Source organism: Pempheris klunzingeri, chromosome 13 (genome assembly GCF_042242105.1).
Source record: "Pempheris klunzingeri isolate RE-2024b chromosome 13, fPemKlu1.hap1, whole genome shotgun sequence".
Taxonomy (NCBI): Eukaryota; Metazoa; Chordata; class Actinopteri; order Acropomatiformes; family Pempheridae; genus Pempheris; species Pempheris klunzingeri.
The window spans coordinates 4,390,086-4,411,982 of record NC_092024.1 but is presented as its reverse complement, the minus strand read 5'-3'; the positions used below and the strand labels follow the sequence as shown (position 1 = coordinate 4,411,982).

Genomic DNA, 21,897 nt, shown 5'->3' with positions numbered 1-21,897 from the left:
TCATCATGTTCAGTGATGATATCAGTGGGACAACACCACAACAAATCATTCTACATTTATTTCTGGTTTAATCCACCCTAGGACAGCATTGTGCTCCACTGACCTCTTGGATGTGAGAGACGATAGCAGCTTGGGTCTCAATGTCCAGCAGCTTGATCTTCTCTATCATCTCCTCTTTGCGCTCACACTGATGCACACGCAGACATATACAGAAACACACACACACACACACACACACAAAGGAGATACATTTGAAGACAATTGTGGTTGATGATGTTTTTCTATGTTGCCATTAGATTAATGTCAAGCACAACAGCACTGTGGGAAATGTGGCCTGATGAAGAATGTTAGTTTGTTTGGCACATGTTTATTTTACCACTGCGTCTATTTAGTACAGCATCAAAAACATTTTTCATGTGGCTCTATCCTCCTTTCCATTCATTGCTCCCTCGTGGCCTTCCTCTTTCCTGGAACCAGTAAAACCAGTACCAGTAGGGAGGTAGACAAAAGGAAGGAATACTGAAAGAAAGGGAGGGAGATTAGAAAGGTGGGAGTGAGGAAGAGAGAAACAGAATGGCTGCAAGCAAAGGAAGAGAAGAAAAAAGGCAAGATGTGAGAAACTGTTTGGTGGGTTCAGAGCCATGGGAGAGGTGGAAATGAAAGACAACAAAGAGCTAAACAAACAAACACGCAGACAGAGAAATCACCTGCACCTCCAACATGACTAGCCCCTCCTCTTTGATTAACAATTAACTCGCCACATCTGGTTAGTACTAGTTAAATTAAGTTAATTGCTAAGTATGGATTTCAAAATGTTTACATTCCCAAACTTGTTGTTGACACAATTAACTTCTACAAATATTTAAACAACTGTTATAATACCCTCAAGCGAGGCTCTTAACCTGTCACACTACGCTGACCAATACCGAGCATGTTCATGATATAGTGCCATAATGGTTATTACTGCATATAAACCACTGATGTGACTCCATGTGCATTTTGATCTTGCGGTCCCACCCACATCTAGTTCCACCCTGCACCTAATCAGCAGAAAAACTGAACGGCTGTGCTCAGACATGCAAAACTAAACACAACTGCACTTCCTGGGAGAGACTGGGTGGTACAGTAAGCTGCTGTGTTACGGCGTGTGTGTGTGTGTGTGTGTTTGTGAGTATGTGTGTATTACCTGGACAGCGCAGCCTAGGATCAGCAACAAAAGTCTTTTCAACTCCTCCATGCTCTTAGCTAGAGAAAAAAAAAAAAACATAGAAACATAGGCTTCAAATGCAAGCAACCATGATACAGCTGAACTAAAGTGATAATAAAAAAATCACTACAAGAGACAAGGAGAATAAAAATCATGTCTCTGAAGCATTATGTCTAAAGAAATTACCTAAAGGTTGAGGTTTTACACCTCAAGACAGGGATACAGTATATTTAGCTGCAGCCAAGTGTGACTGTAGGGCCGTGCAATAGACCAAAATCTCATATCTCGATACAGCTTATGTCATATCCAGATAGCAACACATACACATTTTCTTTAAATTCACCAATTTACCACACCGAGACACCCAAAATTCAGGAGGATGGGAATAAAGTCCTGATTCTTCATGCTTCCAAAAGGCCAAGCAGGGCATTATTAACTTTGCTGCATATTAAAGTTCAAAACTAACTATAGCTATAAACTAATCAACTAATGCTGTGACTAATATGCATCATAACATCTGCAGTAAAAACAAAGTTCCCAAGCTCATGCAGCAATAATTGAAATTCTCCAAAAGACCAGTATTTAAAATGATGTCATGGGAGCAGAATCCAAGTTGAAGATGAAACATAAATAGACACACATATAATGCATTTCTATTAAAGCACAGACAAGGACGTAATGGAAATATGAAGGACCTAATTAGCAATAAGGTTTGTGATGTGTGGGAGAGTGTGTTACCTGATATCGGATCCTTGGCGATGCACAAGATGTTAGGAAGGGGCATGACTATTAACTGCTGTAAAGTCTCCTGTAGCAGAGAAAAGGAGGTTGGAGGGCAGATATTAAGAAAAAATAAATTTTCAATGTTATGGTCATAATGATGAACTTTGCAAAAGGCAGTATTACTGATAAACACTGCAGGAGCACTAGAAACTGTCCATGGGACTGGACTTCCATAACTGAGAATGAAAAAAATCTGACAACAATTCCAGGGCCAATACAAAAAACACATTAACATTTTCCAGACAGATTCCATAAATGAATAATTGTGGTTAAAATATGCAATGAGGGGTAGATTTTACAACTTAAAAATGAACTTGTCTGTGCTACCTGGTGGATAAACTATGCGATGAAGACGCCATTTCTAAATTACTTCTAACATTTTCTTGTGGCTTGTTGGCTAGTTTATATGCCTCAACATCTGCGATAAGCTCAAATCTGCCGATGATATAAATTATGCCACCAAATCTGTAGGACTGTACACAGTCATTTAAAAGTGTTTCTAAAAAAATAGAAATATTACGTGAAATCAAAAACTCCCTGACAACTGACTTCTAGTTGAGCCTCTAACAGCAGCTTATTTGCTGCGGTGTAGAAGTGTGGAAGCAGAGCGGACAGCGGACTGGTGCTGCTTATGTTTTTACAAGAGCTGACCAGCTTTGATAAAAACACACTTTTCTAGAAATGAATCAAAGTCCAGCCACCAACTGACCCAGACTCGTGTGCCTACATGTTTGTGCGCATGTGTGTATTGGCAAGCAGCCAACAGGAAACACCCTGCAGACTGTGTGTGCGCATGTGTGTGTGTGTGTGAGTCAGGAAAGAAACAGCCCACTAGGAGGGAATGCTTTCCATGCCAGAATATCCTCTTCTGACTCCCAACGCATACCTGATTGTCCAGACAGGCCAACAAAACATGCCACAAATAAAAGCACTTTAAATATTTAACTTAAGTATGATCTCTAATTAATCAAATACACTGAATTAAGAGACGCAAACGTGCAAATTAGCTCATGTTTCTGCAAAAGCAAGTTCTTTTAAAATGAGAATACATTACAGGGGAATAAAGGTCGCATAGGAAGACATTAGTTTTACAGAAAGGACGCATGGGAGGAGACATGCTGACGACCCCTGGCTAAGGAGAAGGAAAATGTACTAATAGTGTGTGTGTGTGTGTGTGTGTGAGATCTGGGTGTTTGAGGATGAGGGAAGTGACTGTCAGCAGGGAAGGGCTGGCTGGAATAATATACTCAAAAACACAGCACACACCTCGCATACACACCTTCTCACAATAGGGAAAGACATCAAAACTCACATGTGAGCAAAATGAACTCGAAAAAACTTTCAACACTTCCTAAATGTGCTGCTGTTTACTGTATGTTCAGTCGCCGTCACAGCTTAATTAGATATGGGGCTCTGGTCTAGAATGTCATTTGCTAACCAGGCAAATAAATGTCCTATCAGCTTACACCATAGTTACAACTGAGCTGCACAGGCAGCTTTGAGGTGGTGAGTGTAGTGGTAGTGCAATACCTGTAGATACTGTTACACTGGCGTATATACCAGCAGGTAACGAGAGATCCAACCTCTTTCTCTGTCTGTCTCTGTCGCACACACACACACACACACACAGAACAGTGTGAAGTCTGAATAAAACATGTGAGCTGGCTACCAGATGTCTTTAAGGCACAGCAGGAATTCAGCTAACACACACAGTCCGTCTGGCAGCTTTGCCAAGAAGTTTGTTTCACTGAGACACATTGCAGATGAGGTCAACCAACAACTATTAACTAAACACTAAATACACTCTCAAAGGGCAAGAGGGATGATATTTTGCATGAGATTTGGTGGTGGTTTTCCAGTCCATCACTACGATGGACTGCTACTATTCAAAATATATCTCCTGAACCAGAAAACAAAATTGAAGTAAAAAAGGAACACAGTTTCTTCTTCTATTCTGGCCACTAGTCGGGTGAGAAATTGCCCAAATGTTGCATTGGTGATGCCAGAAGAAAAACCATGATGTTAGGAGTTGAAAAATGTTTCACCTTTTCTTTTTTTTTCCTATTTGGCATCATTTTAGTACATCTGAGACTCTCATCTTGTCAGGCTAAGCCCCAGCAGAGCTGGCTCCACTAAAAACGACATAGCATTAGCGTTATGACAGACTTAGTATTAATTGTTCATGGTTTAATAATCAGTGGGTGTTGTACAATTTATAATCATTCTGTTTGGATTGTGCAATCAGTTGCAAGGTAATCCACCATGCACCATGCTTGCACAGTCCCTTGAGGGGTCCATCATCATTCGTATGGGTGTGAGCAAATTAAAGCCATGGTGTACTAGCTTGACATATCCCACACTGCACTAAATCATACTCTAGGATTTTAAGTTATCCCAAACAGGGTGTAGCTTTGACAGCAGACACTGCAGAACATGAAGGCAGTATGGAACATAGATGCACTGGGTGCTGTTATATAGATGCCCCCCAAGAATGGCACAGCACTCAGGACATGACCACAAGGTCACTGGATGCATAAGAAATGTGTTTGCACTACAGGGGATATAACGAGAATGTGTCTTTGAATGTGTGAATCGTCTTTGTCTGTAACAACATGGTGTCAGCCTCATTATTACTATTGGTCAAAATCAAAATAAAATCATTACATCTTCAAAACAAGCTTTAAAATCATGCAATGACTGTATAACTTTATTCAAGTGCAGTATGTGTAATAAAAAATATTTTAGTTCATGTATTGCATATGGGTAGTGGAGCTGTGTTGGAATAACAGATTTACTATACTGTATAACGTGGTCAAACATCCTGATGTGCCATTACCATAATTATTTCACAAGAGCCCAACACAGCACACTGCTCTGGTGTTTTATCAATGTTTTAATTTGATAAACCACACAGAAGTGCCCATCTACTGGTCAGACAGACACACAGCAGTCAGAGCAGGGCCAGCAAACCAGGCTCCTTTACCTTTCTAGCTCTAGTTAGTCTGGCCATAGCCATAGCCAATATGACTCTGCCATTTAACTATTTACACCTAGCATGTGTCACATACTGTACGTTCTTACATTCCTGTCTTATAGAAAAGGAATGGGAAAGGTCCAAAACATTTCCACACTAAAACGTTCCATGAGTTTCACCTTATCCGATCCCTAACTGCTTAAACCTCACACAGCAAAGTACAACCTCTATTAACATGTCAGTTGCGATAGAGCTCTGTGAAGTTGGCGTTTCCATTCAGAAAAAAAAAAGAGTGTGGCTTTAATGGCACGGCTAAGGTCAGAGCTAACCAGCTGGTTATTTATTATAGATGACACAGATAGACTTACACTCTGCTCTCTGGCTACTGTAACAACCTTAGATTTTATTTTTTGTGCAAGCACGATGTCAGTGTGCACACATTAAATACTAAGACAGTGTGAATAAGGTGAATGTCTATTTCTGATTAAAATGCATACTTTTCTGACTTTTGCTCTGTGTGTGTTGTGTGTGTGTGTGTATGTGTGTGTGAGTGTGGGTGTGCATTAGTGATAGCTCAGATCTATTGATACTTTCCTGCACCGACATCACCAGCAGGATCTAACACTTAAAACTGACAAGGAATCAATACAACTTGCTACATGACCCATTTACACACACACACACACACACAAGGCCTAAATCTGTGGCCCACTAACACACTGGGCTCACATTTCTAATCCGAGATCAATAAAATGGTGGCAGCTAACAGCAGATCTGACTTAAACCGAGCTGCTATGGTCTGTGTTCCACAACTTTCTCACCACTTTCACTGCTTCAAATTCCAACTCCTCTCCTCTGGAGAAGCTCTGCACTAGTTCCTTTTGGATGCATCAAGTCACATTTATTTATACAGCTAAGCTTCACATATAATATCTCAGTGGGCTTTACAGGCCGACATCAGCAATGTTTTCTGATCCATTCAGGCTTCCTGCCCAAACAGCACTTCTGTGCCCTGCACTTGTATGATGCTGTGAATAAGAAGACATTTCAATAAAATCTCCTCTCACCATGGCGAACAGGTGCATGTGAAGAATCAATGAATACTTCAATGAAGTCAACAATAACATTGAGTAATGAAAGATTAAAAGCACATCAATTAGAAAACATTCGGACCACGTCGGTCTGCAAAGGCTCCACAAAACCACTAAGTTTATTGAAAATAATAATTGGCAGTTTGTAACCTGAATCTAGATCCATAGTGATGGCACAGTAATGGACACAGTCATTTTGTAAGAATATACTGACTGACTGACAGACAAAAAGGACAACAAATATTTGTGTAGGTCAAAACAGTTCTACTATCTATATATCTACAAGATCTATTGGTGTCTATAAAAATAAATGTTTAGTACTTAACACTACTTCATTCCTAAGAAACTTTTTTATCAGATGACTGACTGACAGAGGAGACAAGTCAAGGCTCACTGGTTCCTCCATAGTAACTGCTCTTCTTTTCTTTCTCCTCTTTGTGGTTTTTCTATTGACTCAGGGAACATTAGCACTCTGTCTCTGAGCCTTTTACAAATCAAAAGGGTTGAGAGTGACCACATACACAAATACTCACACACAGTACCTTAAGTTAGGTAAAAACCAAAAGATAAGCCAACTTTGCATCACGTTCCTGCCTCACGCCTCACTCCTCACACACAGACACACACACACACACACACACACAAAACTGCAGCCATTCCTGACAGCGGCAATGGCAGTTCATTGGGGCAATAAAACTCTATTGACAACTTTGACCAGGGTCAGCACACACACACACACACGTGCACACAGATGCACACAAACTGAATATTGCAATCCATCTGGCCAGGGTGTGTGTATGTGCAAAGTAGGCCAGAGGATATGGAGTTCAAAACATCCCATACAGGCTTTGTTCTGCAGTTCCCACGGTAACCAAGGAGGGTAAAGTGAGAGGGGAAAGGGGCGAGAGAAAGACTACACAACAGTAAAATCTCTTTCACAAGAGCCAGAGTTTCACACTTCTACATGCAAGAGCTGTCACACTCAGACATTGTTAGAGTATTATAGACGCTCTGTGATCAGACAGAATGACGGTCAGAACAAATAAATGGCCCTCTTGGCTTTTCTCGTCAGCTAGTCACTGATTGACACAGTGATGTCTTCATTGTGATTTTTTTCTCTTTTCAGGCCAACAACAGATCTACTTGTGTCACAGCTTGAGCACATTCTCAAAAAGCCCTTATAATGATGTATGTTTATTCTGAGGTGATAAAATACGATGCTTGTTTGATTGCCATCGACAGCTTGTAAATACTTGCAACCCCACCAACCTATAGCAGCCCTTTTTTTCCAACAATTCATTTGTTTGTTATTTGCTCCTGTAGCACTGTCTGCCTCAGTTTCTTGTGTGACATGAATAAATTATACAGTCTATAAAACATGCCAAATATCTCTAGCGGTGTTCCTCTTATACACTGCCCATCATTAATTTGTATGCAATTTAAACTGCCATGTGTACTGCATGAGTCTTTAGCCTGTGTCAAAGTGTCAAAAAATAATGACAACTGTTGTTACAAAATTGCTTATTTTTCCTGACCAAAAGACAATACAGCAAAAAGGTTTTCCATTTACAATAATAATAAATATTGTGCACTGTAAACTGATGAGTTGATCAGTTACTTATTCCAGCAATTGGATGGACCAGTTACACAGAAAACCCAGAGTATTCCAAGCTTGTGATATCAGGTTACTGTGCTTTGTACTGGGAACAGAGGAGAGACGACAGACTCCTCTCTCTTTCACACCCACACACACACACACACACACACACACACACACACACACACCCACCCCTCCCCAAAGGATTGGTGCTTTGTCACTAGGGAGACTGGGAGGAATCATGGGATCAGCCTGGATCTCTGCTGTGACATCCTCTAATTAGGGGAAAGCCAACACCCAGCCCCGTATGAACAGCTGGATATGTACGTGTGCCTGTCTGTGTCTGTGTTTTGTTCTTGCAGCTGATTTGAAATGAAGTACCATTCTAAAGCTCACAACTCACTGACTTAAGGTTATTCTATGAGATGTTTGCATGCATGTGTCCGTGGCTGAGTGTTTGTTGGTTGGAGATTAACAACCATAGGCAGATTAACCTCATACTGCCCAGAATGACCCACTTCATATAGTTTTCATGCACGTGCATGCAGGAACACACACACACACACAAACACACATTCAGCAGCAAATGTGGTATTAATTGGGTGATCTGCAGGAGCTAGATATATATTTAATGCTATACTGAAGTATTTTTTCAGATTTTCATCTGAGGCGCTTTCTGTTTGGCATCACCAAAAACCAAATAATGGCCATCTCTGTTTGGTGGGACTTAAGGATAATATCTATGTAATTTAAATTGTCGTCATTTTCTTTAAATCAGTATCCAGGCCTGTATTCGTGAATTACATGATATCAAACATCTTAAGCCACTTTCAGACATGGTTCCCAGTAATTTACTGGGATAGCCTTTCAGGCACCTTAAGTGAGTGACGCAACTACAGGAACATTTGCGTCTGTAGCACTGTGCTCCCAGACTGCAGGCCTACTGGTGGTCCCTAAAGTCCTCTAAAGTAGTGATGGAGCCAGAGCTTTCAGCTATCAGGCTCCTCTCCTGTGGACTCTCCTCCCAGTTTGGGTTCAGGGGGCAGACACCCTCTCTACATTTAAGATTAGGCTAAAAACCTTCCTTTGTGTTAAAGCTTATAGTTTTGGGCTGGCTCAGGCCTCAAGCCGCCCACCTCTGAGCCATATAAATATATGACCCTACTCCCCAAATGTCTACTGGGCAGTTTTCTAAATACAATATCACCCACCAATATTACCATCCCTAAACCTAGTAAAAGCTTAAGGTGTATCAGACCTTCTGAGCATCAGTAAAAAGTTAAATCCATCTAAAACATAAATAACCCCTACAGTGCAATTTGTGGCTAATAAAGTACAACATTAAGTTATTTAAGCAAATATAAAAGGCTGACACATGGTTTATAGGGTCATGCTATCAAATAATCTTCCTAGAGATTAAAAACAGCAACAACTACAAGCAAACATTACAAGCAAGCAATACACTCCCATCACTGTGTGGGGTCAGAGCTTAGAGGAAGTGTGTGCGTGTCAGCAGGACATGACTGCAGCTCAACCAAATCAACTGCGTCTTAGCTCCTTATCTAAGTGTGTCTTTTGCATAAATCAAAGGATTTATGCCTCCCACCAAATGCTGTGATTTGCTTTCGGAAGACATCCACACACATCCATGCACTGCTTAAATCACACATCTGATCTCGATGAAAACTTAAGATTCAAGATCAAGATCTTTACTGTACATTGTGTAATTCGTTGAGAACAAAATGAAGTAACAACGGTCACTGGAAACCACAATCACCAACTGACTGAGGACTGGATTCAAAAATCACACTGGAGATCAAAGTACAAAATTTAAATGACCATCCAACTTGCGTGAATTTCATCACGGCAACTCTCATCATCTACAACTACTACTCTGTTGAGACGGTGGATGGTGTCCTGGGGGATCTCCTCCCAGACCTGGATCAAAGCATCACTGGGCTCCTGGACAGTCTGTGGCACTACTTGGCGACGTCGGATACATAACGTCCCAGAGGTTCTCAGGTGGATTCAGGTCTGGGGAACATGAGAGCCAGTCAATGGCATCAATGCCTTCATCATCCAGGCACTGCCTACACATGAGGCCAGGCATTGTCCTGCACCAAGAGGAACCCAGGGCCCACTGCACCAGCGTCAAGTCTGACAACGGATCTGAGGATTTCATCTGACAGTTTGGTCAGAAACATGCACACCAGCAGCCCGCTGGTCCTGCTGCTGGGCTGATGCCCTTCTACGGCCCTGTCCAGCCCTCCTCATGTATCTCCTGGTATCTCCTCCATGCTCTTGAGACTGTGCTGGGAGACACAGCAAACCTTCTTATGACGGCACGTATGGATGTGCCATCCTGGAGGAGCTGGACTGAATAGGCTACAGGTACCACTACCATCACCATGCTACCAGTGGTGACTGTACACTAGCAAAACACAAAACTAGAGAAGAATCAGTCAGGAAGGATAAGGAGAGAGTAATTGTCTGTGGCCACCAGCTGCAAAACCATCCTCTTTTTGGGGGGTTGTCTTGCTGTTGCCTCTCCAGTGCACCTGTTGTGTTTTGAGTATCCTTCTATCAGGGTCTCACCGCAGTTGTCACTCATTCTGTGTGTTATATCACTGGATGTTAAACTACAACATGTGGACAAGCATGGCTGCTGTGAAGCCTAATCCCCTGGCTGATGTGTATGACATTAGAATACATACATCTCTCAGTACATAATCTACAAGTTATCCAGTAAAGGAAAGTAGCTCCATACTGCCTGTAAATAGTTTAAAGTGATTAACTGTATAATGATGATCTCCCTTTTGCAAAGGGCTTTTATGTTCACTATTTTACTGGCTTGGCATCTAATCTTGAAATGAAAACATTCTTTATCTCCTTTATTTGAACGATGGATTAACAAAGTACTAAACTCTACAAGCTTGGAAAAACTCAATACTTCAATATCCTTCGATAATAAGAAAATCTTTTCCGGATTAGACAAACTTTTGCTTAGGGTCTGGGACAACTGACCCTTTTCCCCTTTTAAAGAGGGTTATGTTAAAAGGCATGGAACACGGTGGTCACAGTAGTGGTGGTCTGTGTTCTTGGGGAAAAAAAGACATGGTTCAATTTATGCTGCATTTGGAAATAGTAATCCTTTCCTCTTAGGAAGTCTTATACCAGCTCTGTTAAGTCCATGTACACCTTTTCTGCTTTAAAATGGCTGACTATTGGTTATTCTTCTCTCACATCTTTTAAGTATGATCTATAATGACATCTGACTGCAAACTGATTCATCACTGAAGCAGTAAGATTCACAATTACCATTTCAGGATTATTTAAATCCAAACGTACTCATTTCAATGCAAAGCAGAATTTCGATTCATATTTTTCTTTATGACAAACTTTTTGGAGGCACTATTACAGACACCAATTACAAAATCGTCTTAGTGAACTGAATCAAACATCAAAGAACAAGAAAAGTGCAGTGTAAGCGATAGTAATGTTATGTGAAAGATGCTCACACTGAGCATAACGTTTGCATGATCATTGTGCCCACTGACCTGATCATACTATGTTACCTCCTGCTAGTATTGATCACTGCAGATTATTGGTCATCAAGCATGACAACTAAAAAAATGATTGGTTAGAAAGTTCAAGGTTGATCCATACTGATATATACCATTGTCAATATGAGCCCATGAGTGACACACACACACACACACACACACACACACACACACACACACACTCTGATGTGGTTTAATATAGGAATGTGTTGTTGTGTCCATTTGCCTACAGGGCCTCTAAGCTAAAATAGACATGTCAGAAGACACACATGACAATGATGACAGCAAAAAGGCAAAAATACATTTGCACCCTCGAGGCAAAGTAACTCAGCTGAGGATACATAAACAGCTGCATCTCCACACAGAAAGACAGACACTCAGAACAGAAAAAGTAAATTATCATGACAATCTGGACAGATGCTTTGCCACTGTAGTGAAGTCTGACCCATCAATGCTGCTGTGTTATGCAATTTGTGTGTGTGTGTGTGTGTGTGTGTGTGTGTGTGTGTGTGTGTGTGTGTGTGTGTGTGTGTGTGTGTGTGTGTGTGTGTGTGTGTGTGTGTGTGTGTGTGTGTGTGTGTGCATGCATACCTGGTAGTACGTCCTGATGTGTCTGATGAGAACGGAGAGGTTGTGAAGGCGAAGCGACAGATCATTGTTCACATTCTTGTTCAGCCTCTGATTGGTTGGGCTGGGGTCACTATGGAGACACACACACACCACAGGAGCACTTAGACTGACAATATCTGTGGCTGTTTAAGACAAAGATCACTCCACAAACACACTCCCCAAGTGCAGGGTAACTATTGTGCTGGGCGAGGATTTATGCCCACATCAACACGTCAGCCTGTGCCACACTGATTTGCATATGTACTGGGGGGTGGGGGGGGTGTAAGGCTGTCTGGCAGACCTGCTATGATATCATGCGCTTAATTCACCTTAAACGGAAACTATTCCACACATAAAGAGGCTACAAACAGACTTTCATTTTTCTGGGAAAGCATATTCTACTCACTTAAATAAATAAGAAATGGCGACAATTTTCTTGATTCATCACTTAATTATATTTGACTGTTTTCTGACATTTTACATTTAAAAACGATTTAATAGAGCTAAGGGGACATCTTCATGTCGCTTATTGTGTTGGAACAGTTGGGTCCAAAGCCCAAAGACATCCAGCTTTATCACACATGACGGAGAAAAGCAACAAATCCTCACACTGGTGAATCTGAAACCATTTTCTAGTCATTTTTGCTTGAAAAATGACTGATGTCATTCATTGCTTCCACTTCAGCTGAAACTTCACACATCTTTTTTCTGTGCATGTACTTCAAGAGGCACTCATTTCTTTCCTAACGTCCACACACACGCTGAGATTTCCAACTCAATTCATCACTCCTTTCAGCACGTTCACTGTAACTGACACAGTTACCACTCAACCCGTTCAATACTTCAACTTAAACTGAAATGTTTATCTTCTTTCAGCACTTCCATTTTAAATTCTATCTCAGCTCCGTTCAATAACTATATTTTGACCACCATACAACTGCAAATTACCAGTAGCAAGCATGCTAAATTTCCCCAGACATTCAGTCTTTTACAGTTTAACTCCCGGTTAGCAAGTCAATCAACACAGTCAATTTAAAATGCCCTGATTCAATTACAATGTCATTCCAAGTTTCTGCCACAGCCAAGAGTTTGTTTTTGTTTACAGTCTGATTTCACAGCTGACTGGTTTTCTGCCTGACTGGTTTACCAACTGTCTCTGAGTGGCTTTCCTTTAATATTCCACATGGCTCTTCTATCCTGACCTCCTCCTCTGTAACCCACTTTCCCGTAAACCCCTACCGAGTCCTAATCACCCCCAACCCCCCACAGCACAGCCTACATTCAGTGAGTGGAGAACAATAGTATGATTATCATTGTTTCTGAAGACAATAACTAACATGAGCATTTGGTCTGATTGGGGACACGGGGCTGTCTGGATGGGAGAAGATTCAGATTGACATAATTAGTTTCATTTTTATCATTGTCAACAGTATTAGTGTCCTGTGGTCCAAATGCTGTCTGTCCACCCCAGAAAATAATTAAAAGATAAGTCTGATGATATGCTATGTGTTTTTTTACTGTCAACAAACCCCATGGAAATACAAAACCGACAATAAGTGTATCATATTAGCAAGTACTGTGTGCATCCCAAGCCTGATACCCTGATATATCCTGTTCCTCTATGCCATAGACCTCTACTGTTGTTCAAAAACTTTTAAACCACATTAGTCAGCCATGCACCGGGTTCCTTCATTGCCATGAACACACATGCTGCCGTTAATTTGGCCTTAATCGCACATATAGTCCACATCGATCTTCTCATTTTCCACCACAATAGTCCTCAACAAATGCATTCTTTACTCTTTTGTGAGAAACATTTGCTAATGTCCCGCTGTTTTATTGAACTACTGAGCCTCTCTAAGACAAAGGGTTCAACGAGCAGTTCTGATGGAGTAAACTGGCCCTTAAGAGTCTACAGCCATGCTAGTGGCTGCACTAAGGCACAACAGTGCTTTAAGCTAAATGCTAACTTCAGCATGCTAAAATTCTAGCAATGACAATGCTACCATGCCGATGCCAGTATAATGTTTACCATGCTGATGCCAGTATAACGTTTACCATGTTGATGCCAGTATAACGTTTACCATGTTGATGCCAGTATAATGTTTACCACGTTGATGCCAGTATAATGTTTACCATGTTCACCATCTTAGTTTAGCATGTTAACGTGATAAAATGTGCTAATTAGCACCTAACTTGAAGTTCAGCTGAGGCTGATGGGAATGTTATTAGTTTTGCAGATGTTTGGTCATAAATACAAAGAATAGAAACATTTTAAAGTCTGACCTGATGAAGGAACCAATTGGCTAGGGGCTGAGTGCAACAAACAGGGTAGTTAGGTAGTATTTAGATTGTTAATTTTGGTCTTTGGTCAAGAAAATAATAGAGTGTCGTCACAACTATTATTCAAAATCTTGGAGGGAACACTTTGGACATGCGAGTGGTATTAAAACATATACATAAACCTGGATATTGTCACAAGGCACCTATAGTATACCAAGCATGAGTCTTTGAGTAGCCTTAACAAACCACATTGTGCTGTCTGAAAATATGCACCCTGCACTCATGTTGGTGAGTGTTCCATCACTTTCACATTTCTGATTGAGTCTTTGCATGCAGTGCCAGCTTCTTTGATTTCAGCCACTATGTATGCATTTACTGAATCTGTCCAGAGTTGTTGGACCACAGTCCTTCCTGCTTGTGACTGTAATTCCTGAGTCACAGTACAAGCTGACAGCAGTTCAGTTCTAAAGCGACTGATCTCAGTCATTGTCTCTCTTATACCTTACTGTGTTTCTTGATTCAGACTTCAGCAGCACATCTGGCTGTGACGTTTACAACCTGAAACCAGCAAGTCAGGATGTGGTCACGCAAAACACACTTCCACAGACACACACACACAGGAAATACTTGATTAACTCACACTCATATCCAGTCAAGACACACAAAAATACACACTTAAGAAGTTTTTCACTGACTAAGCTGTGGAACGTACATGTGTGTCATGATCTTGTGCAGGAAGACGCCGTCCACCAGCTCCATGAACATGTTGACCCGCTCCTCTGAGCCTACGTCGTCACACGAACCCAAAGGGCCCAATGTCCGCACCTAGGGGTAGAAACAGAGGTCAAGCACTTCACACCTAGACATTTCCACAGAGCACTCTTGATGCTTTTCCTTTCAACTCAATATGCTGGTTGACATCCCGGTGAATTTTAGGTCAACATTTCTACATCGTGTTAAATCAACTGAGTGTCTTCCAAAGTTTTGGCCTTTTTATTGTGAAAGCTCCTCCGTGTGCTTCTGCAGACAGCATTTTCCTTGCAGACCTGCAGCAGGACGACGGTAAGACATGGAGGAAATTTGGTACTAAAAAAGACTTTGGAAGAGACACACTTGATTTGATTAAATCAGACTACTAGCTTCATACTAACAACAGCTGAACAATGCATTTTTGTGCACAACAAGTACTGTGATTTTGTCCCTCACCATTTATGCTGAAATTGCATTTGGAAGGGACCAATAACCCTTTTAATGTACATATAGGTACATCAGTAATATTTTAAGGTTGACCTGAAAAAAATACTAACCTCTCATTTAAGAGCTACACTGGCATAAAATGCCATACACAGCACATTTGACATTTTTACAGTTATTTGTTCAGGAGGCTTTGGCTAAGGGTAATGGCCTCTTTTTGAGGAACGCCCTGCTCACACTCACACAGTGGCACAGCTGGAGGCTGCCCAGTACAACCACAGTCTGGTCTGCTGGCCACGGAGTTGGAGATTAAGGGCCTTGCTAAAGGCCAGCACTACTCTTTCATTTTCTCCACCCAAACTAAAACCGGGTGCATACTGGCAACCTTCTGGTCACAAACCCCACTTCTCTAACCCTGGAAGTGTAAATAACGACCACCAGAGGATGACAAGACAGAGAGTGGTGAAGTGAAAGTTGCCCTGTGTTGTCTTTCTAGCACGTGGCTAGGTTAATAGTGTTTGTCTGTGTCAAACTAAGGGGGGAAAAATGTTTGTTTGACCGATCAGGTCAACAGGATGTGAGGTCATAGGGCTGTTGACTGCTCTGCTGCTTGTCATTATTTGGCCTGGGGCATCTGGAAGATCAAAACGGGTCCTAAGCAAACTCTGAAGACACTGGTATCCATAACGAAGTCTACGAGGCAATTACTATATTTAACCTCCTTTTCCTGTTGTTGTTTTTTTTGCTTTCTTTTAATGTTGTGAAACATTTTTAATGAATTACTTAACTACAAAATAAATGCACTGACGTTGTCATTAAAACAGGCTATGAACAGGTGCGTGGAAAACAAGGTGTGCGATGCAGTCACTTCTGGTTGGTTCAGAGGATGTTAGGGTGCTGCTTTACTGTGGATTTGGTTTTCAGGAAGTTTTAACCAGTTACTCGCTCAGTCTCTGCTTAAAGCTTTGCTATATCAGTGAAATCAGCAGCAGTGCTGTTTGCTCCTGTGAAGGTGGTGAGACATAAAACAAGAACGCTAAAATCCCCCCACACAGTGAGAACATTTGAATCTGAAGGTGATGCTTGTGTACACGAGCAGAGGCAAAAGACCCATCAATGAGCAAACAGCTGCAGCAGCAACCAGTGAAGCAGAAAAGACAACTCTTTCTGTTTGATGTGAGATCTACTTTTGGAAAGTCCCAGGGGCACCAACGGATCACTCAACGGATCACTTAATGTGACACTTTGACAGTGAAAAGGCTGTAACGTCACAGTGTGAGGGTTAACAGTGCAGCAGAGCTCAATACCGTGCACTGCACTGCACTGGCACACTGGAGGTCTGTTGGAGCTGCTGGTTTCTACAAGAGAGCTAGTTGTTGAAACCAAGTGAAAGAGGAGGACAGAGAAAGTCAAACAGAGACACAGGTCAGCAGCTCGCGTGCATCACCCTGACTGTGCGCGCGCGTGCTGCTCCCACTCACCCACACCACCAGCGGAGACTCCATGAAAGTGGCCAGTAACTCGGACAGAGTCACGTCCATGTCTGCCCTGCCTCTTCCGAGTGTGCTTCTCAGTCAAAACCGATCATCAATCCACCGGCCGGTCAGTTGCTCTCCGCAGCGGGCTCGCGGTGGCTCTGCACGCAGGACAGAACAAAGCCCCCGGTAGGCATCGACCCCCCCCTCCCCTGCACGAGCTCCCTCTCACGCACCACTATTGTCTCGCGCTGTCCCGTTTCCTTAAACACTGGGTTTAAAACAAAAAGCGAGTTAAATAACAATAAAAACTGTTCGAAATACTTCCACGGCCGCCAAAGTGCCCCCCAGAGTGAGTTCCGTGAGTTTAGCGGGGAAACATCCAGAGTGTTTTCCGGCTGAAGGTTCAACACTTGATCCAAACTTCGCAGGACAGTTGTTCGCGTTGCCAAGGATACACGACTCGGACCGTAAAGCGGCGAAGCGGCCGTGAAATAATAAGAGAAAAGTAAACGAAGTGAGGAAAAGTATAAAGCACGATAGAAGAAAAGAGAGAGCGTTAGAATAGTTGTTTCCGTTGTTTGTTACATCCCCACCACGTCTGCCTCGCTCTCAACTCTCCTTCTCTCCATCAACCTGACCGTGCCACCAGAGGTAGGGGAGGATTGACTGACAGGAGTACCAACCAATCCGCTACGGCAAGAAGAGAGGGTCCCGCCCTTTGCGTTGAATCAGCCAATTGCAGCGCAGTGCTGTGGTAGCGTTTTCTCTGAGTCTGATGTCACCGCCAGACAGAGTCAAGCCAAAGAGTTCAGACGGGACAAGATGAAAGCGTCCTGAGAAGGAGCCTCCGAAACACAAGCTGGTACATGAAGTTGGTGGATTTTTGTCAGTTAGATAATGTTGTGAGTAATGTCATGATAAATGGTCTTCATAAGGTTGACAAGTTTCATCATATAACAGAGTTTCTTAAGACCACGGATTATTAGTGCCAGTGCTTTCACAATATATTAGATGAGACTGTACATCCAACACACTTTATTATACCTCTGTATTAGTTACAGTTCCTGTTTGTTGGCTAAACAATTTGATCTTGTAATTTGATCTTGAAAATAAATTATTTTATGTCTCAGCCAACACATAGTTACTGACTAAACTACTTGCTTATATCTTTTTTTAAATTGCACCAAAATACCAAAAGCAAATTCCTTGTATGTGAAAATCTACTGGACAAAAAGTCTAATGCTGATTGAATTAATAATTGTCAGTTAATAATTAGCCAAGCACAACAGACATTTTGTTTGCCATAGCAGTAAAGGTGTGACAGCAAACATTAATGTGGCTAAGGTCAATTTAAACAGAGCAGGACCCTGGAACTGGGCTATCTGAATGGTATTCAGCCTTCATTTAGATTATTACACCGTGCATCTATTGCTAAGAAATAGCATTATAGCGAGGAAGTATATATATATATATATATGAATAAATATTTAATTCCATAGGTCAGTATTGACATAACTCACGTTTTGTAGTTTTTCACCCATCTCAGACATCCATCCCACCCCTTAACTACATGAGCACCTATAAAGTATTAGCAGTACAATATAAGACCACATAAATCATATGCACAGAGAATGAACTCAAATTCAAGTTAAGTATTCCAAAAAAAAAAAAAGGGGGAAACCTTGAGCCACCGAATCCTTCAATTTCTGAAAATAATGGACCCAACTGAGACTTCCAACACCTCACAATCATCTCTCTATCATAGTTCTTGTGCGAATCCAATCTCATCTCACATCCAGGGTCCCGTCATGCGTATAATTTTGGATTGAGGTCCAATTTTTCATCCAGCATCTCCTGAGTGAAGTTCTGTGTCTGGTGCCAGTATTTCTACATCATATTTACTATATTGCGTTCCCATAATACATGTGTGAGGTTCCCCGTCTGTGTAACCTCAACCTTGTTTAAAAATCGTTCTACTAAAAGCAGGAAGCTTGATGACCCTTCTCTAATATGCATAAAAAAACTACACAGTAAGTCTGAGGGCAGATTATTGACAGCACCAAACAAATGTCTTAAGTCCAAACACTGTCGAGGTCTTTGTGTCGTCCACTGACTTTACAGTGCTGAGATCCTTTGGTGTAGACAGTGGATGAGAAGCCAGCCTTTCCATAGAATGGCTGCTTTCCCTGTGCTTCACTTGGGGTAACGGCAAACACTGGATTAGGAATTAATATATAAATGAATATCTCAACATTTCCTGTAGATGAAATGAGACGGGATGTGATGGGTGGGGCGTGAGATGGTTCAAACGAAGCGGTCTCTCTCGGTCGTGTCCCCTCATGTGACCAAAGCTCAGGAAAGAAAGGCAGGAGTCCTCCATCGCTCTTCTTCCTTCCCACATTATGTCTTTTTCCTCACCGGCAGCCTCAAGAACAGTTTCTGTGTTGAGCTTTTCTTCATGGTGAGTTTTCCCCTTTAAGCCAAAGCTCAACCAGGCTGGTGGGTAAACATCTTGCTCTGCCTTGAGAATCTCTGAGTGCTCTTCAAACAGGTTGAAAAGGAAATGAAGATCAGCTCAGATCAAAAGGACACAAAGGCCGAATGCAAAGTGGCAGTGACAGTTGATGTGAAAGAGAGCATCCACACACATCCACACCCAGCAAATCAACGAGGAAGTCGTATTAAAGTAGATGTTGGCACTTTTTTGGTGCATGTGGTAGTTGTTCTTGAAACTTTTATGACACATAGCACATTATTAAAGGAGCACTTTAATATATATGGTGCTGTTTCACCTGAGTAAGAGAAAGTCAAATATTTCTGGAAACTGTTTTTTTTTTTTTGCTCAAGTGGTAGCACAGGACACTGTTCCATTTCATAACTCACACAAGGCAACGATAATGTGGAGAACAGCACCGACTTGTGGCTCCTTTCCGGTATTACATCTCTGGCCATACACCAGGTATTTATACTGTACACTAGTGACCAGCTTTGTGGAAGCTTGTGTGAAATGTAGTTCATTAAAGCTGCTTGTTATTTAAAACAGGCCTGGCCGATGAATGATGTCTGTCCCCTTTAATTGTTGCTCAGCCTATTCTATCATTACACAGTGTCTGATGGGGGCACGCACAGGAACATATTTTGATTCTCATTACGGCGTCATGTATAAACCTCTCTGTGCTCAATCTTTACAAGAGGAGAGAAGAAAAGTATTATCTTCTAGTAATGATGACTCCTTTACTGTTAGAAATTACATTTTACGGGTTAATAACAGCGGATAATCCTTCATTCAATACAAGGGAAAAGAAAATGTTTTCTAGAGTTTTATGGCACCGCTAATAGTGGTAATAAAACTATATTAGTAGTTGGTATGTCTTCGTTTCATGTATCCTTCAGCCTTTTTAATAACTATGTCGAACTTTACAGAGTTAAGAGTTGCAATGGTATTGAAGATAATAATTTTGAAGATCATACTTGTATTCGGAGGTCCTACCAGAACAGGTTTACACGCCTCCGTCTGACATCTTTGTGTTAGCGGGAGCTGGCGTAAGTGAGGAAAGAACGAGAGATTTTCAGCGAGATGGGAGGTGGTCGGCCTGATGAAGGGCTGGAGGAGGTCACAGATCCCCTGCTGACATCATAAGGGGAGCCAAATCTAAACAGAGCGTTTTCACGCACGTTTACTGAAAGATGGAGCAGGAGAAACAGAGAAAGGACGTTCTTTTCTGCCTGGAGGCACAGCAGGGACACACACTTGTGTTGAAAAGACATTAAAAAGTGGATTTTTTGCATTATATGAAACTATCGTAGCAGTGGTTGTATATTTAACCTACACCATCTATCTATTGTTAAAATTTAGGAAGAAGTTTTAAGAATGAAGTGTGTGCGTGTATGTAATTACTTGGCAGCTGCACACTGCAGCTGAGTTTCTGGGCTAGAAACAATTAAAGGTTTCAAAGCTGTTCTACAACCTAACCAACAGAGGGCGCCCAGCACATACAACATGCATGTAGCTAATGCTAACGAGCTGAAAGTTAGCGTGTGTAGGATGGCCTGAAGGATGGAAAACATCTTATTGGACCATCGGCCAACAAACGTAACGTTTTAAAAGGTATAAATAAGAAAGGCTACAGTTGTGTTCGCCTGTTTGTGTTTAAGACTTATGGTCTCCAACCAGGACTGTTGGAGCGGAGTAGCTGTTCTATTCTTCAGTCATACAAAAGTCATAGCAAGAGTTTCCCATTCGTGTTGACAATTAAATAACAAAATCTTGTTACTAAATAAAGACCCTGAACTCGTATTGCACCTAGCTTCTAATTCATCTGAGTTACTTTAAGTCGGTCACTGTCTTTTTGTTGAAGAAACCTTTCCAAAAAAAAAAAGTCAGCCAGTCATTTTCTATCAATCATCTATTTATTTATTCATTGTGAATATTCATACAAAAAGCAGATTTTCTCAGGAAGAAGTGGTGTCTGATAAACAAGAAGTAGTTTCAATTAACTTTACATTCAATACAATTTATTCCACTCAGCCACACCCCCCCTCTTTCTCCTGGACCAATAGCATGGAGGCGAGGAAAGTGAAACCTGCAATCCTATTGGTATATTCTGGACTTGATAAATCTATTTTAATATTACAAATATATAAATGCTCTACCCAGTGATAACAGTGATATGGTGTCGGTCTACTTCAGGTCACAATAATACTTCATTGTCCTCAAAGACAGGCTCTCACACACACACACACACACACACACATCCCCACTCACACACACACAAACACACGCCTATAAACACACACTAAATATATAATAAATTCAGCATCATGTGCCAATCAGGAACACTACTAAAAACTACAACTCTCACGTTTTCATTACCCACTCACCCTTCAGGGCTGAGGCTCAGAGGTCATTTCTACTCAAATGTGATCAGACAGGACCAAGAGTCAGCTGACAAGATCGTCTGTCGTACGTCAGTCAGAAAAAAACAGGCAGAAAATAAAACAGTCAGCCAGGAAATATCAAGTGCTGTGTCCTTTATTTTAGTGTTTATTGCATTAGTGTACATTTCAAAAGGAGAGTCAGTCAGTCAGTCAGTCAGTCAGTCAGTCAGTGTTCAGAAG

General features: G+C 41.5%; 1 protein-coding gene across 2 annotated transcripts in view; it reads right to left on the bottom strand.

The window, feature by feature from the left end:
* The window catches only part of ccdc88c (coiled-coil domain containing 88C), a 41,532-nt gene extending 24,670 nt beyond the window's left edge, over positions 1 to 16,862 (bottom strand). For both annotated transcript variants that reach the window (XM_070841845.1, XM_070841847.1), the window contains exons 1-6: positions 16,783 to 16,862; positions 14,820 to 14,932; positions 11,807 to 11,915; positions 1,946 to 2,015; positions 1,187 to 1,245; positions 104 to 187 (exon numbers count right to left, since the gene is read on the bottom strand). In XM_070841845.1, coding sequence (XP_070697946.1) covers positions 104 to 187; positions 1,187 to 1,245; positions 1,946 to 2,015; positions 11,807 to 11,915; positions 14,820 to 14,932; positions 16,783 to 16,842 — 495 coding nt within the window. In that variant the 5' untranslated portion in view covers positions 16,843 to 16,862. The remainder of the gene's footprint in view (positions 1 to 103; positions 188 to 1,186; positions 1,246 to 1,945; positions 2,016 to 11,806; positions 11,916 to 14,819; positions 14,933 to 16,782) is intronic.
* Between the last annotated feature and the right edge of the window lie 5,035 nt (positions 16,863 to 21,897).